The sequence below is a fragment of the Epinephelus moara genome, chromosome 5, assembly GCF_006386435.1.
Source record: "Epinephelus moara isolate mb chromosome 5, YSFRI_EMoa_1.0, whole genome shotgun sequence".
NCBI lineage: Eukaryota > Metazoa > Chordata > Actinopteri > Perciformes > Serranidae > Epinephelus > Epinephelus moara.
In genome coordinates, this window is record NC_065510.1 from 13840886 (window position 1) to 13859702 (window position 18817).

General features: G+C 41.0%; 1 protein-coding gene across 1 annotated transcript; it reads left to right on the plus strand.

Moving 5' to 3' along the window:
• The first annotated feature begins 7508 nt into the window (after positions 1-7508).
• On the plus strand, positions 7509-17156 carry sp6 (Sp6 transcription factor). The gene is made up of 2 exons (XM_050045605.1): positions 7509-7724; positions 12502-17156. Exon 2 carries the CDS (start codon positions 12621-12623, stop codon positions 13545-13547), a length of 927 nt encoding a protein of 308 aa, XP_049901562.1. The 5' UTR covers positions 7509-7724; positions 12502-12620; the 3' UTR covers positions 13548-17156.
• The last annotated feature ends 1661 nt before the right edge of the window (positions 17157-18817 follow it).

Below are 18817 nucleotides of genomic sequence, written 5' to 3' on the forward strand. Positions count from 1 at the left end.
ATGATGCAACACTTTTATGGCAGTAGCATAATAACAGTTCACACGCACACCTGAGCACATAGGAAACAAGGAGCGCCAACCGAGCTGCTCCGAATGTTCCACTAATGGCCGTGTTTTGAGATCGAGCACCTGGACCCTATCGGCGTTCAGTTATGGCCAGATTTGTAGGTGTTGAGTTATTTTCTGAAGCAGCTCGGTGCTGAGTGGTGCTCACTCGCGGCTCACTAGGAATGCTGAAGGCAACACGACTGAATTCTTGAGAGATTTCTGAGAAGACAGCCTGTTACCTGAACGGCACTCGGCTACTTCCACACCCTCTCCGGCCTTTCATCTCCTGGAGCATGCTGACAAGCACTGCACATCCTGTCTGCCCTTGCACACAAACAGTAAAAACATCATGAGAAGTAAACACCCACCTGAGCCAAAGGCAGACACACCCAAGCGAGACCATACAGTACGCACACACACAGAGAAACAAGCACAGACATAGTGAAACTAAACAGACGAGTGTAAAAAAGAAAAGCTTGTAAATACACCAGTAGATCAAATCACGTTGACAACAAACAGTTGTGTTGAATGATTGATTGATGGAAAATGATTTATAACACAGAGTCAATCAGGCAAAGCCATAAACAAGATTAGCTATGGCTATAAACGCATCATATTTTTTGACATTTAACCTCTGCTCCAGTGGGGAGAAGAGGCTAGACCGTGAAAAGTGTCTAGAAAACTAATCCAGATAGTGTGTAAAATTACATCTGTCTGTGTTTGTCCTTCTTTAAGTGGCTGTTTTCAGTTGCGTGGACAAGAGATCTGGCAGCGCGCTTGGTGAACTCACATCTTGACACACACACGCAGTGCTAAGCCGAAGACCTCTCCTAGAGCCACGCAGGCACTGTGGCCCAGTTTGTAAGCCCTGCCATGTGAAGCGGAGGGCCGGCCGGCGGAAGATGAGGGGTGTTATGGGACGGAAACAGCTGGTGAGAAGCCCAGAGGATATTAATCTGAGGGGGGAGACAGGATGGCAGGAGAGGCTGTCTAATAAAGCATGGTATTACTGCTGCAAAGATGTGTGTGTGTCTGTCTGTCTGTCTTCCAGGAGGATTACTGGTGAGCTGCAAAAAAATGTTGGGAGTCTGTGTCCATCTGGTTACTACCAACTTTACGCTCTAAATTTAAAAAGGTCCCACATCTTGTAAGAAAAATCTGAGGACATTTTGGAGTGCTCTGTTAGGAAATCTGTAATCATCTCAAGTTCATCCGATAAATCCAGCAAGGCACATTTCAAGTTTTACAACCCTTCACACACAAAAAGGGGTTTTTGGAAATTAGATAAAATAAAGCAATCCAAATTTTCTCTGAGCAATTAAAGTTCCGGTTAAAAGGCAGAGGTGGAAGATGGGAGGGGAAGCTGGGCGGCATCAGTCGCACAGACAGTAATGACGGCGCCACTGCTGTTTAACAATCAAAGATGGGAGGCGGGGGCTCGCAAGGAAGTCTCTCCTCGAAAAATACAGGTGTTTGGTACAATCAAAGCGCAGCTTGCAGAAATGACTGGGTTTGAAGTTGAAAGGGGAGGCAGGAGGAGAGGGGGGCCACTGTGGTGAGTGAGTGCTTGTATGAGAAAAAAAAAAAAAAAGATGTGACTCAGAAGACAACTGTGGGCCGGTCTCTCCTCCGGGATTGTGAATAATTAACAAGGATAAGGAAGTTGACTACTAGGTGCTTACTGTTTACTTTGTTTGGATTTTTTTCTGCCTCTGGAGGGGAAGTGAGGCTTTAGCTGGCCTAGCTCCCTGGAGGCTGGCGTGTTGGCAGGAGGATTTGTCTGGGACAGCGATGTGGTTCCCGTGGGACTAGAGACGAGTCAAACCAGCCAGAGGCCAGTGACTCGGAATCAGAACCAACTTTATATGGTGGGAATGTTGTATACCAAACACATGTCCTTTAAGGAAAGTTCCAAGCGTACACACAGAAATACAGTCACACACAAACTGAAAGCTCCAGAAATTAGACTGATCTCTCACATAAACTATTATGACATTCGGGGGAGCAAAGCAAAAGCTCCAAAACTTGTTCCTGACAAATGACTGTAATTAAAAAACAATAGATACTAACAAGCAATGCTACGGTGTGTTTAGGGTGTGTAGAACATTGGCAATATTCCAGCAATAAAAAGTGTTGTATAGAGTGGTGCAGGAGTGATGGGTTTTTGTAGTTAGTGTCACCTTGATTCCCAAAACAAAAAGCCAATAGTAATTTTCCACTGGATTTTGGATCAGTGCAGAAAATAATCCCTGCAGCAAACAAAAGATTGTGACACTTACATGTTTTGTTCAACAAGATAACCTTCACAAACACCACCTTGATGATTTTTGAAGTGTTAATGCATTTCCCAGAAGCTAAAAGCTAATGAACTACACTACGGTCACATGACCTAACGTCACGACCAGAGCAAGGCAATTGCGTGTTCAGCCAACGCTTTGGCGTGATGACATTCTGTAGTCTCATCTAGCCACTTGTTAGCAACCATCTTTTTTAAAACACATACAAGCTTTAGAATTCACAAATGAGTTATTTAATTAAGTATTTTATGTCAAAGAACAAAACAAAAAACGTTTTCACATTGTGACCAGGGAACAGGAAGATCTAAAACTAGGCCACCAAGAAGTGCACCAAGCTTTGAAGCCAATTTTCACGTGATGTCATGTGGCCCAAAAAGACTTTTCCCATCGACTAAAAGGGACGTTGTAAATTAGTGGAATTTTTTTGAGTACCACAACCCTGTGAAATGACTAGTTTTACAATCAGAATATGATTCATTGGGTCCCATAACATTTGGAAAGACTAGAGGAGCTGCAGATTGAATCAATGTATCCTCATTCAGGTTAGTGAGGCACTGTGCTGGTGGAAGCCTGTAGTGCGCCTCCTCGATTGGCCACTGAGTGCAGAAGCAGTGCCGATCATCTGGGTAATTTTATATGCTGTGCTTGAACTTTTTTGGCTCCATGTGCCACTGACCAACTTTCATAGGAATGAACAGGGCACTGGCTCCAACGCTGTATCCAGTTCTTTTTATACTGTACATTCATGGCTAAACCGCTAACTCATTTCTGGGCTTAGGACTCATTCCTGCAACACTCTATTGTTTTAATGATTAGTCAGTTATAAGCATCACATGAATGATTTTACATCCCTGGAAAGGCGTGCTATTTTTGCTAAAAGATTGAGACCACTCTCATGTCTGTACATTAACTATGAAGCTACAACCTGCAGCTCGTAAGCTTAGCTCATCCAAAAGACAAGAAACAAGGAAACAGCTAGCTGGGCTCTGTTGAACAGTAAGAAAGTCCACTGCAAAGACAAACACTAAAACACGGATCCTTCACACACATCTTCAACCCTGCAGCACAGTTACAATCGGCTCAGTTTCAAGGCACTAAAGATTAGTGTCACCAATTCAGTATCTGACCAATGTCTCCCCTTCTGTTCCTGAGTTATGGTGTTGCATTGTGACCAGAAAAGTGTTTTTGCAGAAAACTATGACATCACAGTGACGCTGACCTTTGACCTTTTGGGTATAAATTGCCATCACTTCATCATTTTATCCCAATACACATTTGTGTGAATTTCTTTCAAAATTAGTGCATGAATTATTGAGTTGTAGCTAAAAATATACTTTGTTAGGTCACAGTGACATTGACCTTTGACCTTGGACCACCAAATTCTAATCATTTTGTCCTTGGAGGTTTATACCAAATTTGAAGAGATTCCCTCAGGGCCATCTTGAGATATTGTGTCCTTGAAAATGAGACTGATAGAAGGTCACAGTGACCTTTGACCACCCAAATCTAGTTAGTTAATTGTTGAGTCCAAGTGGACGTTTGTGCCAAATTTGAGGAAATTCCCTGAAGGTGGTCTTGAGATATCGTGTTCAGCAGAATGGGACGGACAACCTGAGAATATAATACGTCTGGCCACAGCTGTTGGCGGTGCGGAGGCCTAAAAAAAGAAATACAGTATTTGATTTTTTTTTTTTTATCTGGTAATGATAAAGGCTATTGTCCCACAGTGCAACTCACAATTAAAGTATGAAGGAGTTGCTTGGAAAACCCCAAAATAGAGCACTGAATGAATGCTTGGCAAAACATTGACTAATATTTATTAAGTTTTCAAAGTTGAATTTGGCATTATGTTCTAAAACTGCAGCTCGATCTGAAAGCACACTGTTGGGAGATGTTTGCCGAGAGTACCTTCTGCCCGAGAGGGATTTCTTGGTTAAGGCTGGAAAAAAGTTGTATTTTGGGTTTCTGGCAGAAAGCCCTCCAAGCAAACTTCTCCCTTGTATCATTTCCTCTCAGTACAAAACAATATAGAGCATTTAAGTCTTTATACTAAGTGCCAAACATTGACACAGACATTACTAGCCTACAGTCTGAGTGCTTTCTAGTCTCATTAATGAGCAGTAACCTGTACGATTGGGTGGGTTTGGTCCAAAAACAACAGCCTTAACGCGTAAAGGTCAAAGGTGCTGCAGTTTTATAAATAGATGCTACTTCACCACATTGAAATTCACAGGGGATTTTACTGGATCGATGACAAGAGTAAATGTCAGTACTTCAGCAAAAGCCTCCTCGCAAGAGCGTTTAAAGAACCACAAACATTTTCATGTACACACAGCATCAACTCTTATAGGAAAAAAATATGTAAGCAGCGACAGACATAAAAACTGTCAAACAAGCTATCTAAACACTTCTAAATCATTAGGAGAATTTGTAAGCCCCTACTTGAATTTGCACTGTAATTAAATGTTATTAAGCAGCCTCTCTCTGATTGTGCTGCATTGTATTCATGAGGAAATATGCTTGACTATTTAAAGATGTCTGTAAACACCATTTAGACGTGGTGTGTGGTCTGCAATTCAGCGCCATGATCTTCTCCATGTGTACAGGTACTTTATACGGGAAGATATGAGATACTGAGACATTATACCAATTCAATTTTGACAAAGTTTTAGATGTGTCAGCAACACTTTTGTCATGTTTAAATTTTCTGCGTGAGAATATTCTTCTAAGCAGTGGTCATAGCAGTTTTCCTGATTCGTCTGATCACTTTTTATTGCTTGAAGGAGTGTTTAATTCTGTCAAGGCACGTGCTGGATCAAAACTTGTCAATATTTGCCGATTGCCCTGTGGTTCCTTTATGTGATCGGTTCAAACTCGGCGTTGGCAAAGTGCTGCTTCAGAGACAGAGGAGCAGAGATGGTAGGAAGTCACTTCCCGCCGGCCTGTCTGTGGTCTGTGTTTGTCAGTTGATTTGAAGCTGCTCCACCAACATGCTCTGACAGGAAAGGAATTAACTCAGCCAGGAGACAAAATTTAAAAAAAAAAAAAAAAAAAAACAGCCCTCAAAGGAAGATGATGTTAAAAACTATTAAAGGAGTGATGCACGTTCAAAGCCACAGCAGTCAATTAAACTGTGACATATTACAAGACGTGCAACATGACACGTATTGGGAGCCTTTTGCAGCAGTTCAAGCGTCATATTAAACACAGCCACACTTAATGTGAGATACTGCTTCTCTGAATGGTTCAGGCTGTTGGATAAGCAGAGCTGTTTTCTGCAAAGTAAGAGTTCCAGATTTGTGTATCGTGCCTGTGTTTTGACCCGAGCCAAACCACCTCTCAGGAGTGTCCGCAATCAAAGGATTTCCAGGTCTGATTCACAGGCTGCAGTCACTGAGCACGTTACTGCACCAGGGCTGTACAGCGTGTACAGGTTGGTCACATCACCGTAATGATTAAGTGTCATATTAGGCATTATGATGATGTACAAAATCTCTCAAGTTTGTTTTTATTTATGTAAAGTGTTAAATATTGGTAGTTTTGAAAGAAAAGTGCTATAGTAATTATTAATTTCAGACACCAAAAATCATTTTCTCATGTCAACCAAGATAAAACAAAAGTGTAACTTGACAAAACAATTGTAATTTAACTGAAAAAAGCTGGTTAGTGGACTTCAGTTGTAAATAAATAAAAGTTGTAATAGCTTACAGGTATTTTTCTAGATGCACATCCTGATAAAATAAAAGAATTGAGAGGCAGAATTTCCATCTGATACACAGCAAGGATATTTTTACTCATACATGTCATGATCTCAGAGGTGCTTCTGTTCAAAGACTATAGATGTAGATTTCGGGGATGGGGGGAGACGACCCAGAGGATGTCCCCCTTAATATTTCGGACATGAACTTTTAGTATTTAAAGTATCAAAAGTAAAAACACAGAATGACACTGTCAGTGTTACAATATTGTATTACAATTATAGGTGCATTGAAGTGGTGGACTAATCATTGAACTGAATCACTGAACTGATCACTTACTGTTCACATTATATATTGTGAGTCAGAGGTTTGGACTCAAGACACATGATTTGGGGTTGAGTCAGACTCGAGTCACATATTTGATGACTTAAGATTCGGCTTGAGAAAATCACAAAAAGACTTGCAACTTGACTTGGACGTCAGCACCAATGACTCGTAACTTCCCTTGGACTTGAAAATTCTTGGTACCTTCCCCCCAGCCCAAAGATTATACAAACGTATGTTATTAAAAAAGTGTGTGATGGATCAATTCATTTCCTGAATCAACTAACATTAAAGCTACCCAATCCCAAGCAAGTCAAGTTAATTCCCCAGATGATCCATTTTGTTTTAAACCAGTCCAACACCATCTAGTCAAGTTTCAGGACAGAAGCATGAAGAACTAATGTTACGTTACTGAGCAGCAGTTCGAAAAAATGATACCAAAGATCATATTGTATGTGTACAAAAACTATGCAGTTATCAGCAAAAAAAAACAAATAGCACTACACTAAATGTGTAGGTAAAAAATTACAGACAGAGACGCAGCAACTTCCAGCAAAGTTATTTTAACAAATAAGTCAATATTTTAGCATGATCTTAGTAAATTTAAAATAGTTTTACTCTGTTGTTAAAATTACATTACATTTGGTGAAGAGCACATTATGATTTTCTTGAGAGTCAAAATTCAAAGTTTTGGACATGGGACTTGACTTGGCACTGGTCAGTCTTGACTTGGGACTTGAAAGCAAAGATTTGGGATTAATTTGTGACTTGCAAAACAATGTATTATGATTTATATTTTTATACATCTGTCTGCACTGTAGCTGGGGGAATAAATGAGTAGAATTACCAATAGCCTAATCTCATTTTGCTCTATGAAAATTAAAGAAAAAGAAAATAAATTGTGGGGGGAAAAACAGTGGACTAAAACTGGAACCTTTTTGATAGTAACCCAGACTACACTTTCTGATATTTTGCAGCTCTGATGAACAGCCCGATTGATCCGCGTTTTTTCCCAAAGCGAGCCGTTTCCTCACCTCCAGCCGAGGAGGGCGCATCCTGAGAGGGGCAGACAACACAGCAGCAGAGGGCGGAGCCTGCAGGGACTCAAGACGCACAGCCTATCATAAAGTTTGTCACTACTCACAGTGCTGCTTACCTGTGCGCCAAAACGCCGATTCTGCCTCACTCGGACCGCTCGCGATGGAGAAAATCAGATGAAATATGATGAGGATATTATTTTTCTGTGTATCGACGAAGGGAAGAAACAGCAGAGCTGAGCCGAGACTAAGTTTCTCCAACCAGGGTGCTTTTATTCCTAAAAGAAAATAACAACAGCAGCAGCTCCAAGGACAAACAGGTAACTCAGGAGATTTAATTTGCTATCACTGCCACTTACCTTAAGCCTTATAGTCCTATCTGTTTACATAATATGGAATATAAATAACCTTCATTAACATTACCGGAAATTGCTATATTAATGATTTATTAAACTGTAGGAACATCTTATAGGCTTCAAAGTCATCGACAGGGAACTGTGAGTCCATTTATGAGAAATCAAAGTTATGTCACATTGAACGCAGACAAGAAAAATCAACAGGAAGTCAAGTTTAAATAATCATAACTTAGTAGAATTTAGTAGATACAACATACACACTAAAACTCAATTAATTTGAACATAATTAAAAATATATACATTTACTTCAGAGGCCATTACAGCTGCAATATAACCTAAAAATGTCGTTTATTATTTATAAATTATGTTTTATTCTTGTCCTGTTTGCTGTATTTAAGTTAACTTGTGTTCTGGGGTCCAGTATGTTGATTAAAAAGTGATTATCGAGTTATATAAGTGATGTTGTGCTGAAATAAAGATACCAAACATTGGTGTGGTATTCATGTGGTATGTAGAGGCAAAATCAAAAGTATTCAAAAACAGTCAGGACTCCAGGATTAAAGCTGTCATTGGGTTAAGATAGTTCAGTATTAGCTGTCTGGATAAAACTCGACTAAGTTTTAGAATATAAGAATATAAAGTCCAGATTTTCAGGTATATGATATAATCAAAGTGTGGGTTATAGCAGAAAGTCAACAGGCTGACCTGAAGGTGTGGAGGGTCAGTGTCAGTGTGATGTAGCCTGTGTGGTGTTTACTCAGATACAAATAATGATGCAGGTTTTCTCTCTTAAAATCCTAGTTTAGATAATGTTTCACAAGAATACAATTAGATTATGGGGAATCACACCTGTATATTTTTAATGAAAAATGAATCAAATCTGAGCAGGAATGCTGTCGAGAAAATTTGCCGCCATTCACTGTTGCTGTTAATTTGGAATTTTGGTCTAATGTCATTGCTCCCCTATTTTCCTGTAAAGTAAACTGCCTATAATATTTTCATGTTTGCTGTTGGAACACTCCACAGGGACTCTGTCAAACAACTGGAGAATAATGACAGATTTCCAGTACTATACAATAAAAGACAATATTGAAGTAAATAGATTTTGAAATAAGATGGGTTAAAAAGTGCACATAACGGGGTTAGTTAAATATAATATCCATTAAATTAATGTGTTTGCACATCAATCTGGACTGTCTGATTTGAGTTTTGATAAATGTTGTTTGTATATAAAGGATTTAAATTAAAAAACGCACGACTTAACTGACGATTGATCAAGTGCAGGTCTTTATAAGATAAACTTTATATGTAGTATTCAAATTCTTTTCTTCAGTAAAAGAAATAATACAGCAAAGTAAAATACAAGTCATGCATTCAAACTTTCACCAAGTAAAGGCATAGAAGTATTAGGAACAAAATGTACGTAAGTATGAAAATGAAAAGTACCAATATGCAGAACGGCCCATATCAGTGTTATATTATTGTATCATTGAATTATTATTACATTTAATATATAAGTGGTACTTAAATGTTGTAATTGGTTGAGGTGAAGCAGTTTTAACTGTACTTCATATACAGTCGGGTAGATTAATCCTAAACAACATAATTTTTTATGAACTCACTATAAGTTCTGTCTGTAACACTTAAAACGGAAAAGGAACTATGATTGTAAAGAAAAGTAAAATGTACTTTATTATACATTATATATGCTGTATGTTAGTGAAGTCTACAAGTAGCTCAAATTTTTACTTTAGTAAATGTTTTAACTAATTTTCCATCACTGCAGTATTTTTACATGTTTTATAGTAAATCAAAATTCTACTTTTTTGCAAACCTGAACAGGTGTCACATTGTGTGCGTCTCATTTTAATTAAAATCATGTCTGTATTATGATATTTAACCTACTTATCCACTGAATCAGACATACTGAAACAACATAAATAAGCAAAACTGCAGCAAAAGCAGCTTTTGAAACCTTTAGCAGCATTTTTAGTTGTAAATAAGGAGTGTCAAACTTGTTATAACTGAGTGCATCCACTTAGAGGAGAGAAAAGGGTACAAAAACACACATAAAGCTGTTGTCATGAGAACAGCAGTATATCTATCATAGTAAAATATGTAGCAGACGACACTGGCACTCCTAAATCACTGAGGATGTAAAGCTGTCATCCATATCTAAACTATCTCAGCACTTAATCATACAGTCAATGTGCAGAGGGACCGATTAGCAGACATCCACTTTCCATCTCCAGCTCTGTATCTCATAAACCTGACTCCTCACTCAGGTGTGCAGATGACGTTTAAATTTAAAATCAAGTCATAGCATTTTATACATTTGAATATAGAGTCAGTTTCATTGCTCCTTATTCAGATTTTTACCAGTCTGGGGTCAGACTTTGGGCGTAACACCAGTTCTTGTGTTTGTTTTTGTATGTTTAAAGTTCACATGTTCACTGAGCAAAGGTCAAAAAGTTTAGATTTTGACAGAAAAGCATTTGAAGTTCATCGTGGTTCACTCTTCTAACAACTGACCTGACCCCTGCCCCTACTGATGGGCTCCACTCCATCCATCTTGTCCTCCAAGCAGGTTACAACAAACTACTTGTAAAACGCCATTTGACCCAAAGTGGTTTGTTTGGAGTGTCCACAGACAGTCAGCGTTACTGCTTTAACTGTTATTCGACGTCTGGGAGGAGATAGGATGGGAGACATGGTGGTGGGCAGGATGAGGATTAAACTGGGCCTGTGAATTATTCTAGAAAATGGACCTTAAATTGTACTGACGCAAAAGTTTAAACTAGCAGATTAAAAAAGGGAACGCTTATGTTGGAATATCCTGATCATTAGTGGAATCCAATGGAAACAAAAAAGAACATAAAGTGTAAAAAACTGATTGTTAAAACTCAAGAGAACTACGTCCATTGTCGTGTTTTCGCATTAAAAATGCAGACTTAATTTCATTCCCTCTCTGCGCCTCTTCCCAATGGCAGACTTGTAAACTGGGGGCTTTGCTGGGTCTTGGTCGGGCAAGTTTTATGACCAGAGCTCTGTCATTGCTCCGTACCATCCTCCTCCCCCCAGGCTGCCGCCCCCCCTGAGGGCCCCCCTGTGCCAGCTGTTTCCCTCAGGAGCTCACGGCACTCCCAGCACTTTGGCGACCGGAGGAGGATGGCGCTGTCTTCGTTTGTTTACGGTTATGTCAGTAAGAGCGGAGTTGGGGGGACCATTCCGTCGTGCGTCTGAGTCGCATTCCCAAAAAATTACAGAGCAGCAGCTCTGGCTCCAGGCCGACGTGAAATAAATCAGCTTGACCTTTAACACCAGACCTTTCATTAGGGAATTCCAAACTAATTGCTTTACGATTTCATTGCGACTCAAAAGCATCTCTGAGTGGTTTTGACTGAACCTCTGAGGAGGACGTGTAATCCTCTTGGTTTGGCTGTATTGACTCAACAAATTGAGATCTACTGAAGGGATCCTTCACTGTCAGTCAGAGTGACACCACCTGTATGCTGAACCACGTGCACGCTCCGCCCGTCTCTAATGAATATCAGACAGGATGTATGTCTTCCACTGGAAGTTGACCTCTTGTTTCTGGGCGACCTTTTGCAGTTTGGTATGTCCGATATGGTTTCACAACAAGTGATCTCAAGATACCAGCCTCTCAAGCTTCAGCCTTCTTTACTGTTTCCTGCCGTAAAGATAATTGTAGATGTTCGAGGATGGGGGTGTGGTGGAAGTCAACAAGATTGTTTGGGGCTAGGACATGTTCGGAGCCGAGCACAGGTCTTGCTGGCTAGCAGCTTCTTGTCATAAATTTCCACAGACTTGTCCAACTTTAACAAGCTTTGTGCCACCTCTGTAAACCAGAGCCCCTCCTCCTGCTGAATGACTGACGATGTTGAGGTGTGCACATATCCTGGAGTGGGGACAGGATGCTGTTTCAGAGCGTGTGCCCATAATTATATACATAAAGTAATTGTTCTCATGTCATTGTTGGTCTCCTATTCTCAGGCTCCTGAATGCCGTCAGTCTGCAACTGTTGATGCGTTCTGCCGCCAGTGTGTAAGAGGCGGGCCATTTTACGGGGCTCCTTTTGTAACTTGCCTGGAGGGCTGTTGTTGTAAATCATGTGTGATTCATAAAAAAACAGGTTCTCCAGTCTGCCAGGTTTCATCTCCACAAACCTCAGAGACGTACAAATAGACTTTGGCCTGCAGCCATACCTCCCTGGAACTTCTTCCTTTACCAAACTGCTCCCCTGTCAACACTCCCCTTCACTCTTGTCCCTCCCCCCACCGCTGTCTCTGCCTCTGCCTCTGCACAGGGCTGATGATGTTGTTTTCTTTGCGCTTGTCTTTGACTGTCCTCCATGGGAAGTACCTGGCAGCGGATGCATGTGGCAGGCTTCTGCCTGGACACGTCTGTCTCCCCCTCTCTTCTGTCTCCTCGGCCACGCAGCGTGAGAACTGCAGTATCCATGGCAATGAAGGAGGTGTGCTCTGGGTTTAAATGTTGTAGACAGGAGGATTTAGACCTGAATGTCTGCACTTCTGAAGTTCAGAAACGTTAGATCAGCAGAAGCCGAGTAATTTCAAAGCTTTTCAGACTTGAAAAAAAATGACCTCAAGACTTCAAAGTCATGTGGTTCACTGAAGTCACTGAAAAAATGCAACTGAGTGAGAAAGTTTGAGCTGATACCAGATTTAAGGAGATAACAGTTTGTTCTTTCTCTCTGCAGGTTTTTTAAACACATCACCATCCCACCATGTGCTAATCTTCTCAGCGTTACCCAAAAGATAGTGAACACTTTGAGCTGCCGACCTCATCAACAGTCTTGCACCTACACCAGCTTCCCTAATGGCCCACCCTTACGAGCCTTGGTTACGGACAGCACCACCAAGTGGCAGCTCAGAAGACATGAACATCCCCTCCTGGTGGGACCTCCACAGGGACGTCCAACCAGGGAGCTGGATAGACCTGCAGACGGGGCAGGGTGTCGGCTTGCCTCCAGTGAGTCCAGGGAGCTCCATGGGGTTGCAGCACTCTTTAGGGCCCTACGGATCTGACCCGCAGCTGTGCACCCTGCCTCCAGCTCAACTCGCTCCAGCCTCGCACTCATCTCACCTCTTCCCTCAGGATGGCTTCAAGATGGAGCCACTGGGCCCTGAAATGCTGCAGCAAGAACCGTTCTCCTTAGAGGAACCACAGGAGAGCACTGTCTCAGCCCGGCCCAAGCCGCAGCGCCGATCCTCTTCCAGAGGTGCTGGTCAGGCTGCATGTCGCTGCCCTAACTGCGTCCATGCTGAACAGCTGGGCCAGAGCACTGATGACAGCAGGAGGAAGCACATGCACAACTGCCACATCCCTGGCTGCGGTAAGGCCTACGCCAAGACCTCCCACCTGAAGGCTCACCTACGATGGCACAGCGGGGACCGGCCGTTTGTCTGCAACTGGCTTTTCTGTGGCAAGAGGTTCACACGCTCTGATGAACTGCAGCGCCACCTTCAGACCCACACTGGTGCTAAAAAGTTTAGCTGCGCATTGTGCCCTAGAGTGTTTATGCGCAATGACCACCTGGCCAAGCACATGCGCACACATGAGTCCCCACCAGGACATGGGGAGGAGAGGGTGAACGGAGACGGGAGGATGGATAAGGGCTTTGATACACCAACACCTCCTCAGTCATCCTCCAATGTGTCTGCCTCTGACACCACAGAGCCTCCGCTGAAGCTGAAATGTGAGACAGACCCCTCGGTCTCCAGCGTGACAGGGCAGTCCGGCTAATTTCATCACTCTCAGAAGAATTTTCTGCAGTTAAAGGTTGACATATCTCTGTCATAGAGGTGTCATAGTTTTACGATAGAATAGAGAATAGAAAAAAGGTTTGGAGAAACATGTACGGATAAAAGTTGGATGGAACAGGAAGTGTTTGTCCGTGGTCCTGTGAATTTATCAACTGGGATAACTCAGTGATAATCTAAATGTTATAACACACAGACAAAAAAACAGGAATTTTATTAATTCTGTGGATAAAACATTCCTCTGTTTACTTAAAGTGAAAGGTGGCTAAGGAGGCAACCGAGCTAAAGCTACAGCTTGTTGCTGGACTTCCATTGCTGCTAGAGCTACTACGACCAGTAGACCAAGAGCCTGGGACGAGATTAACTGAAGGTGGTTTGTTAACTTGTTTACAACGAAAAATGAATCAAATGTGTTACTGCAGGAGTTGGAGAAACGTTTGTCTCTAACACAGTTTAATATACCTGTTTCAAAGGCAGCGTGCTTTTGAACAGAGAAAGGGAGACGGTTTTGTTTTTGTCTCAGACTGTCACCATATGTGTGTAGCCTACTGTGCAAGTTGTGATAAGACACTGGAATATAAAACAGCCTTTTGTCATTTTGAAAAGGTCAGTAGCAGTTTGGATGGTTGACAGTACATGCCATAAACTGGGTGTGTGTGTTTAGTTGGTATGTAAGTAATTAAAATGTTACAGAAAGAAATGAAAGTACGACACACAATAACACTGTGCTGTGGCAGCATGCTATGATGTTGATAATGATATTATATTATATAGTATAATATAAGAAATGGGAAAACCATGCACTACAAAGGCACCAAAAATGGTGTGTTGCTGTTGCCACTGATGGCAAAACACTTATTAATGCGTATAATTATACAGTAGGAGAATGTGAACTGTGGTTCAGTCTACCGGATGCAAAAAACCATTAAGTGTGACTATGGTGTGAAAAAGTTACGATCACAACTAACTGAACCTGAACAATGAAAAGTAGTCAGAGCCGCTGAGGACAGTGATGCCCTCCAGTCCTGGGAGGTGAGAACAAGAAGGTAAAGCTGAGCTTCATGATCACCAAAGATGGACATGGAGAGAAAATGCTGCCTGGACAAATGAATAAAGTGTCTGATGCTACATGCTGATGACAAACAATCATATCTGGTATAAACACGACCCAACAGGTCCACCCTGTCGACACTACAGCCTGCTGGTGTTGGATGAAACTTAGTGAGGTAGTTTACTCCTGTGGACTCTGCAGTCCTAAGATTTGAAGCTGCAATAATCATTAATGGATCAAACTACTCACTCATAATGATGATCTCACAGAGAATTATCGATCAACTCTGCAGCTCCTCTGAGTATATTATGTTTCAGCAAATTTCAACTCATAGTTTTCTGGCCCACAACTCTACTGTTTCGGTTTGGTCTCACGACTCTCATCAACATCGACATCTTTAAAGGTCCAGTGTGTCAGATTTAAGGGGATATATCGGCAGAAATGAAATATAGTACGTTTTCTTTAGTGTATAATCACCTGGAGATATGTATCGTGTTTTTGTTTTCTTAGAATGAGCCATTCAAATCTACACAGGGAGCGGGTCCTTTTCTACGTGGAGTCTGCCATGTTGCACTGCTATGTTTCTAAAGTAGAGTGGACAAACCAAACACTGGCTCTAGACAGGGCCATTCCAGTTTTTGCACCAGCCACCGTAGTTAGCAGCCCCTCAGTGACGAGCAGCGTTGGAAATACACTGATTTTTTTAAAATGTGAAACTGCTTTATTCAGAGTTTTTACTGGTTTAAACCACCAGTTGTTTTGAAGAGGAAGAGACCTCTGTAGGTAATTCGACTCATGGTAAAACCTCCGTGAACGTCTAGATCTTAAGTTATCAGAGAAAAAGGTGAGCACGCATTAGCAGGTGCCTATCTTAGATAGCCGAACTGCATCTGAGAATCACTGATTTGTAACGTGAAACTGCTTTATTCAGAGTTTTTACTAGTTTTTATCACAAGGTTTGTTTTGGAGAATAAGAATTCTCTGCAGATAATTCAGCTCCCGGTAAAAACTTCCTGAACATCGAATACTGAAGGAATTTCAACTGGGAGAAGTTTCAGCTGGCTGCAGTATGCAAACATCACCACCAGATGCCACAAAATCCCCCTAAATCTTACACACTTGTCCTTTAAGCCTGATTTATGAAAGGGTGCTTGACACTTTTGATAAGCGTCACTCGACGGAAATTATAGAGCTGCACAAAGTTGGCGAAAGGGTTCAGTTGCTATCCTACAGCTGACTTCTTTAGTTACATTAGATCATCCCGATCATTATATGTATCCCACTTTTGCATTCTGATAATGGAGGGATTGGATGAAATCTGTGAGTGTGAAGAGGAATAGATTATAAACTTCCTTCCACTGAGCAGATAACGGGAGCACAAGAAAAGGAGGTGATCAGTGCAGGACATGGACGAGGAGATTCGTGTCTACAAAATCACATTGCACGACAAAATATGATGTCAGCGATTCAACAAAATTGTCCAGGTGCACGCCATGAAAGGAAAGTGTCCACCGACACTTTATTCTGTTGAAAATACCTCATTTCTGTCAAGCAACACTTCTAAAAAGTGTAGAGCACCCTATCCTAAATCATACTATATGCCAGTGTTGTATGTACAGTTCTTTCTGCTGCCCTCTGCTGCCAAAAGTTGCGTACGGCTTTTCATATCATAAATGTGCAGCAGAAAATATTCTAGGTACGTCCCTTAAATCCATACCTCAGACGGTTCAGGCAGTGGTGGACGCAGAAGGTTGTCCTGCCAACACTATCCAGGTGTACCTCATTAAGTAGGTTAATACAGTTCTTCCAAATATCATCAGCTCGATAACCATTTGCGTGTTGGATCAGGCCATCGTCCCAATCATCAACAAACATGGTGTGAAGGGCTTATCTCTCAACACATTTTATTAAGAGCTGTAGGTGTGTCTGCAGTTTTTCCAAGTTCACTGACAACTCGTCTAACAATACATTTTTTTCCACCCATTTGACTCTGAATCACGTGCAGAGAGCGACTGTGTCAGCAGTCTAGTCTAGTTCATGAAATAAAACGCAGTTGAACAACACAAGCATCAGAATTTATTTAGGTTACTTGTTTGGAATAGTTTCATAATCAATAATATGTGATCAATAGTTCTGTAGCAAGCAGTATGAGCAGCTTCACAGTTTAAAACCTTTAGGATGTATGTAACCCATCACAGGCATTAGGCTGAGACTTCTATATGTTAGGGAGCTTGCATTACTGGAGGCTCACGATTGCTGTATTTATGTATAGAAGATAAGAAATGGAAGACCGTGCTTAAACAGTCAATTATTGTGTATTGACTATTATTATTATTATTTTCTGTTGATGTCAGTTTTGATAGCCTTCCTTTATGTTGGTCAGTAGAACAAGATGAACAACTTTTGTTTTAATTGGTTGCTGTAGAAAATGTTTTAGTCGACTGTAAGAAAACAAGTTCTAAAACTTTTAATAAGTTAATTATCATGGTGTAATAACTTGTATTTAATCTATTATTGTCCTTCAAATAAAAAACTATATTCTGTGTCCATGTTGAACATTTATTTACCAACCATGTTCTAACTGTCAATTATTCTGAGCTGTTTCATTTTCACTCATTAGTAGCAGTAGTGGTAGGAGAAGAAGAGGTGACTTTTAGAGCCTGTAAATGTTTGTATCATATTTTAGATACCAGACTGTGCATGATTTCAATACAAAATTGACTATGTACACAATTATTATTATAATTCTGAATATATAAGACATGTGTGCCTTTCAAAATTATGTCCATTTAATTGAATAAGCAGGTGGACTCCAGTTGAGGTGTACTAGCAGCTCAAAGCTGATCAAGAGAAATGGGAGGCACATGAGCTAAATTTAAAGTGTCATAGCAAAGCGTCTGAACACTGTTATATCAAGGTTTCAGCTGTTTTAGTTTTATCAACTACATCTGCAAAAGAATTCTATAATCCTGTTTCCGCTGAGGCGTTATGAGGTATTCAGTGTAGACAGATGAGGGAAAAAATGAATTAAAACAATTTTAGCAACACACACACACATTTTCTTCAGCACAGACTGTTCTGTAAGGGTTTTTCTTTAGAAATACTAGCTACTTTCACCTCTTCAGGCCTATAAATCCTTCACCCGAAACTACAAAGGACAAACCGCTCTGTAGTTAAGTCACTAATAACATATGTTCTCACAAAAGGTCCAGTGTGTAGGGGCATCTAGTGGCAGAAATTTATGACTATGTTTTCATTAGTGTATAATCACCTGAAACTGTGAATCGTTGTGTTTTTGTTACCTTACAATGAGCCACTTATATCTACGTATGAAGCGGATACGACAGTAGCCCAGAACAGACAAACCAAACACTGACTCTAAATAGGGCCATTTCGTGTTCGCAGCAATGACCGTAGTTCTCCTACACCAGAGATACTCAACTTGCTTTGCAAGGAGGCCAATTTTGCAAAATGAAAGGAGGCAAAGCGCCAGACACAGAAGACACATACAGGGCACGTGTACACAGGGGCGTTTCTAGGAACGGAGGACATTAGGGGCATAGACCAGACCTCTGTCAGGGGTCCAGTGGATTCTCTCCTGGCACTGTCTTTGATAACAAGCTCAACTTTGATGCTTTTTCATGCACTCTGGCACTGAATTGATATTTAAAGTACAAAAAAATCCCAGTTTTAATCAATTTATTGTCGTTGTGAATTAGAAAATGAAGTATCAAGCATCCTTTTGGGGGCTGGACTTGGCCCATGGGCAATAAGTTGAGTATCACCGTCCTACAATTTTGGCACACAAGTGAAGTTTAAGTCCAGCAACCTCATTGCTAGATGCCACTAGATCCTACACACTAGACCTTTAAGGCTATAGTATGGTAGGAACAGCTTCGTTAAAGGAATACTTCACCCCCAAATGACTATTTGTATATCAATTACTACACTTTGTTACATTGAACTGGGAAGAAGACTGTTTTTCTAGCATGTCTCCACAGTGAAAAAGGAATTTAAAAACTCAGAATATTCTTGATGAATTAAACTTACTGGGGTCCTTGTGTCCAGCAGAAAAAGACTATACTGAAAAATCTCTCAAACAAATCGTGCAGTATGAATATAACTCCAGTCTCATTTATCCAGCCATATGCTCAGTTCTTTCATGTAAGTTTTACATTAAACTGTTGCATTCAGGGTCAGGA

Bases quoted from the DNA above. Each gene is read 5' to 3' on its own strand.
- sp6 (XM_050045605.1), top strand. From the start codon at position 12,621: ATGGCCCACCCTTACGAGCCTTGGTTACGGACAGCACCACCAAGTGGC.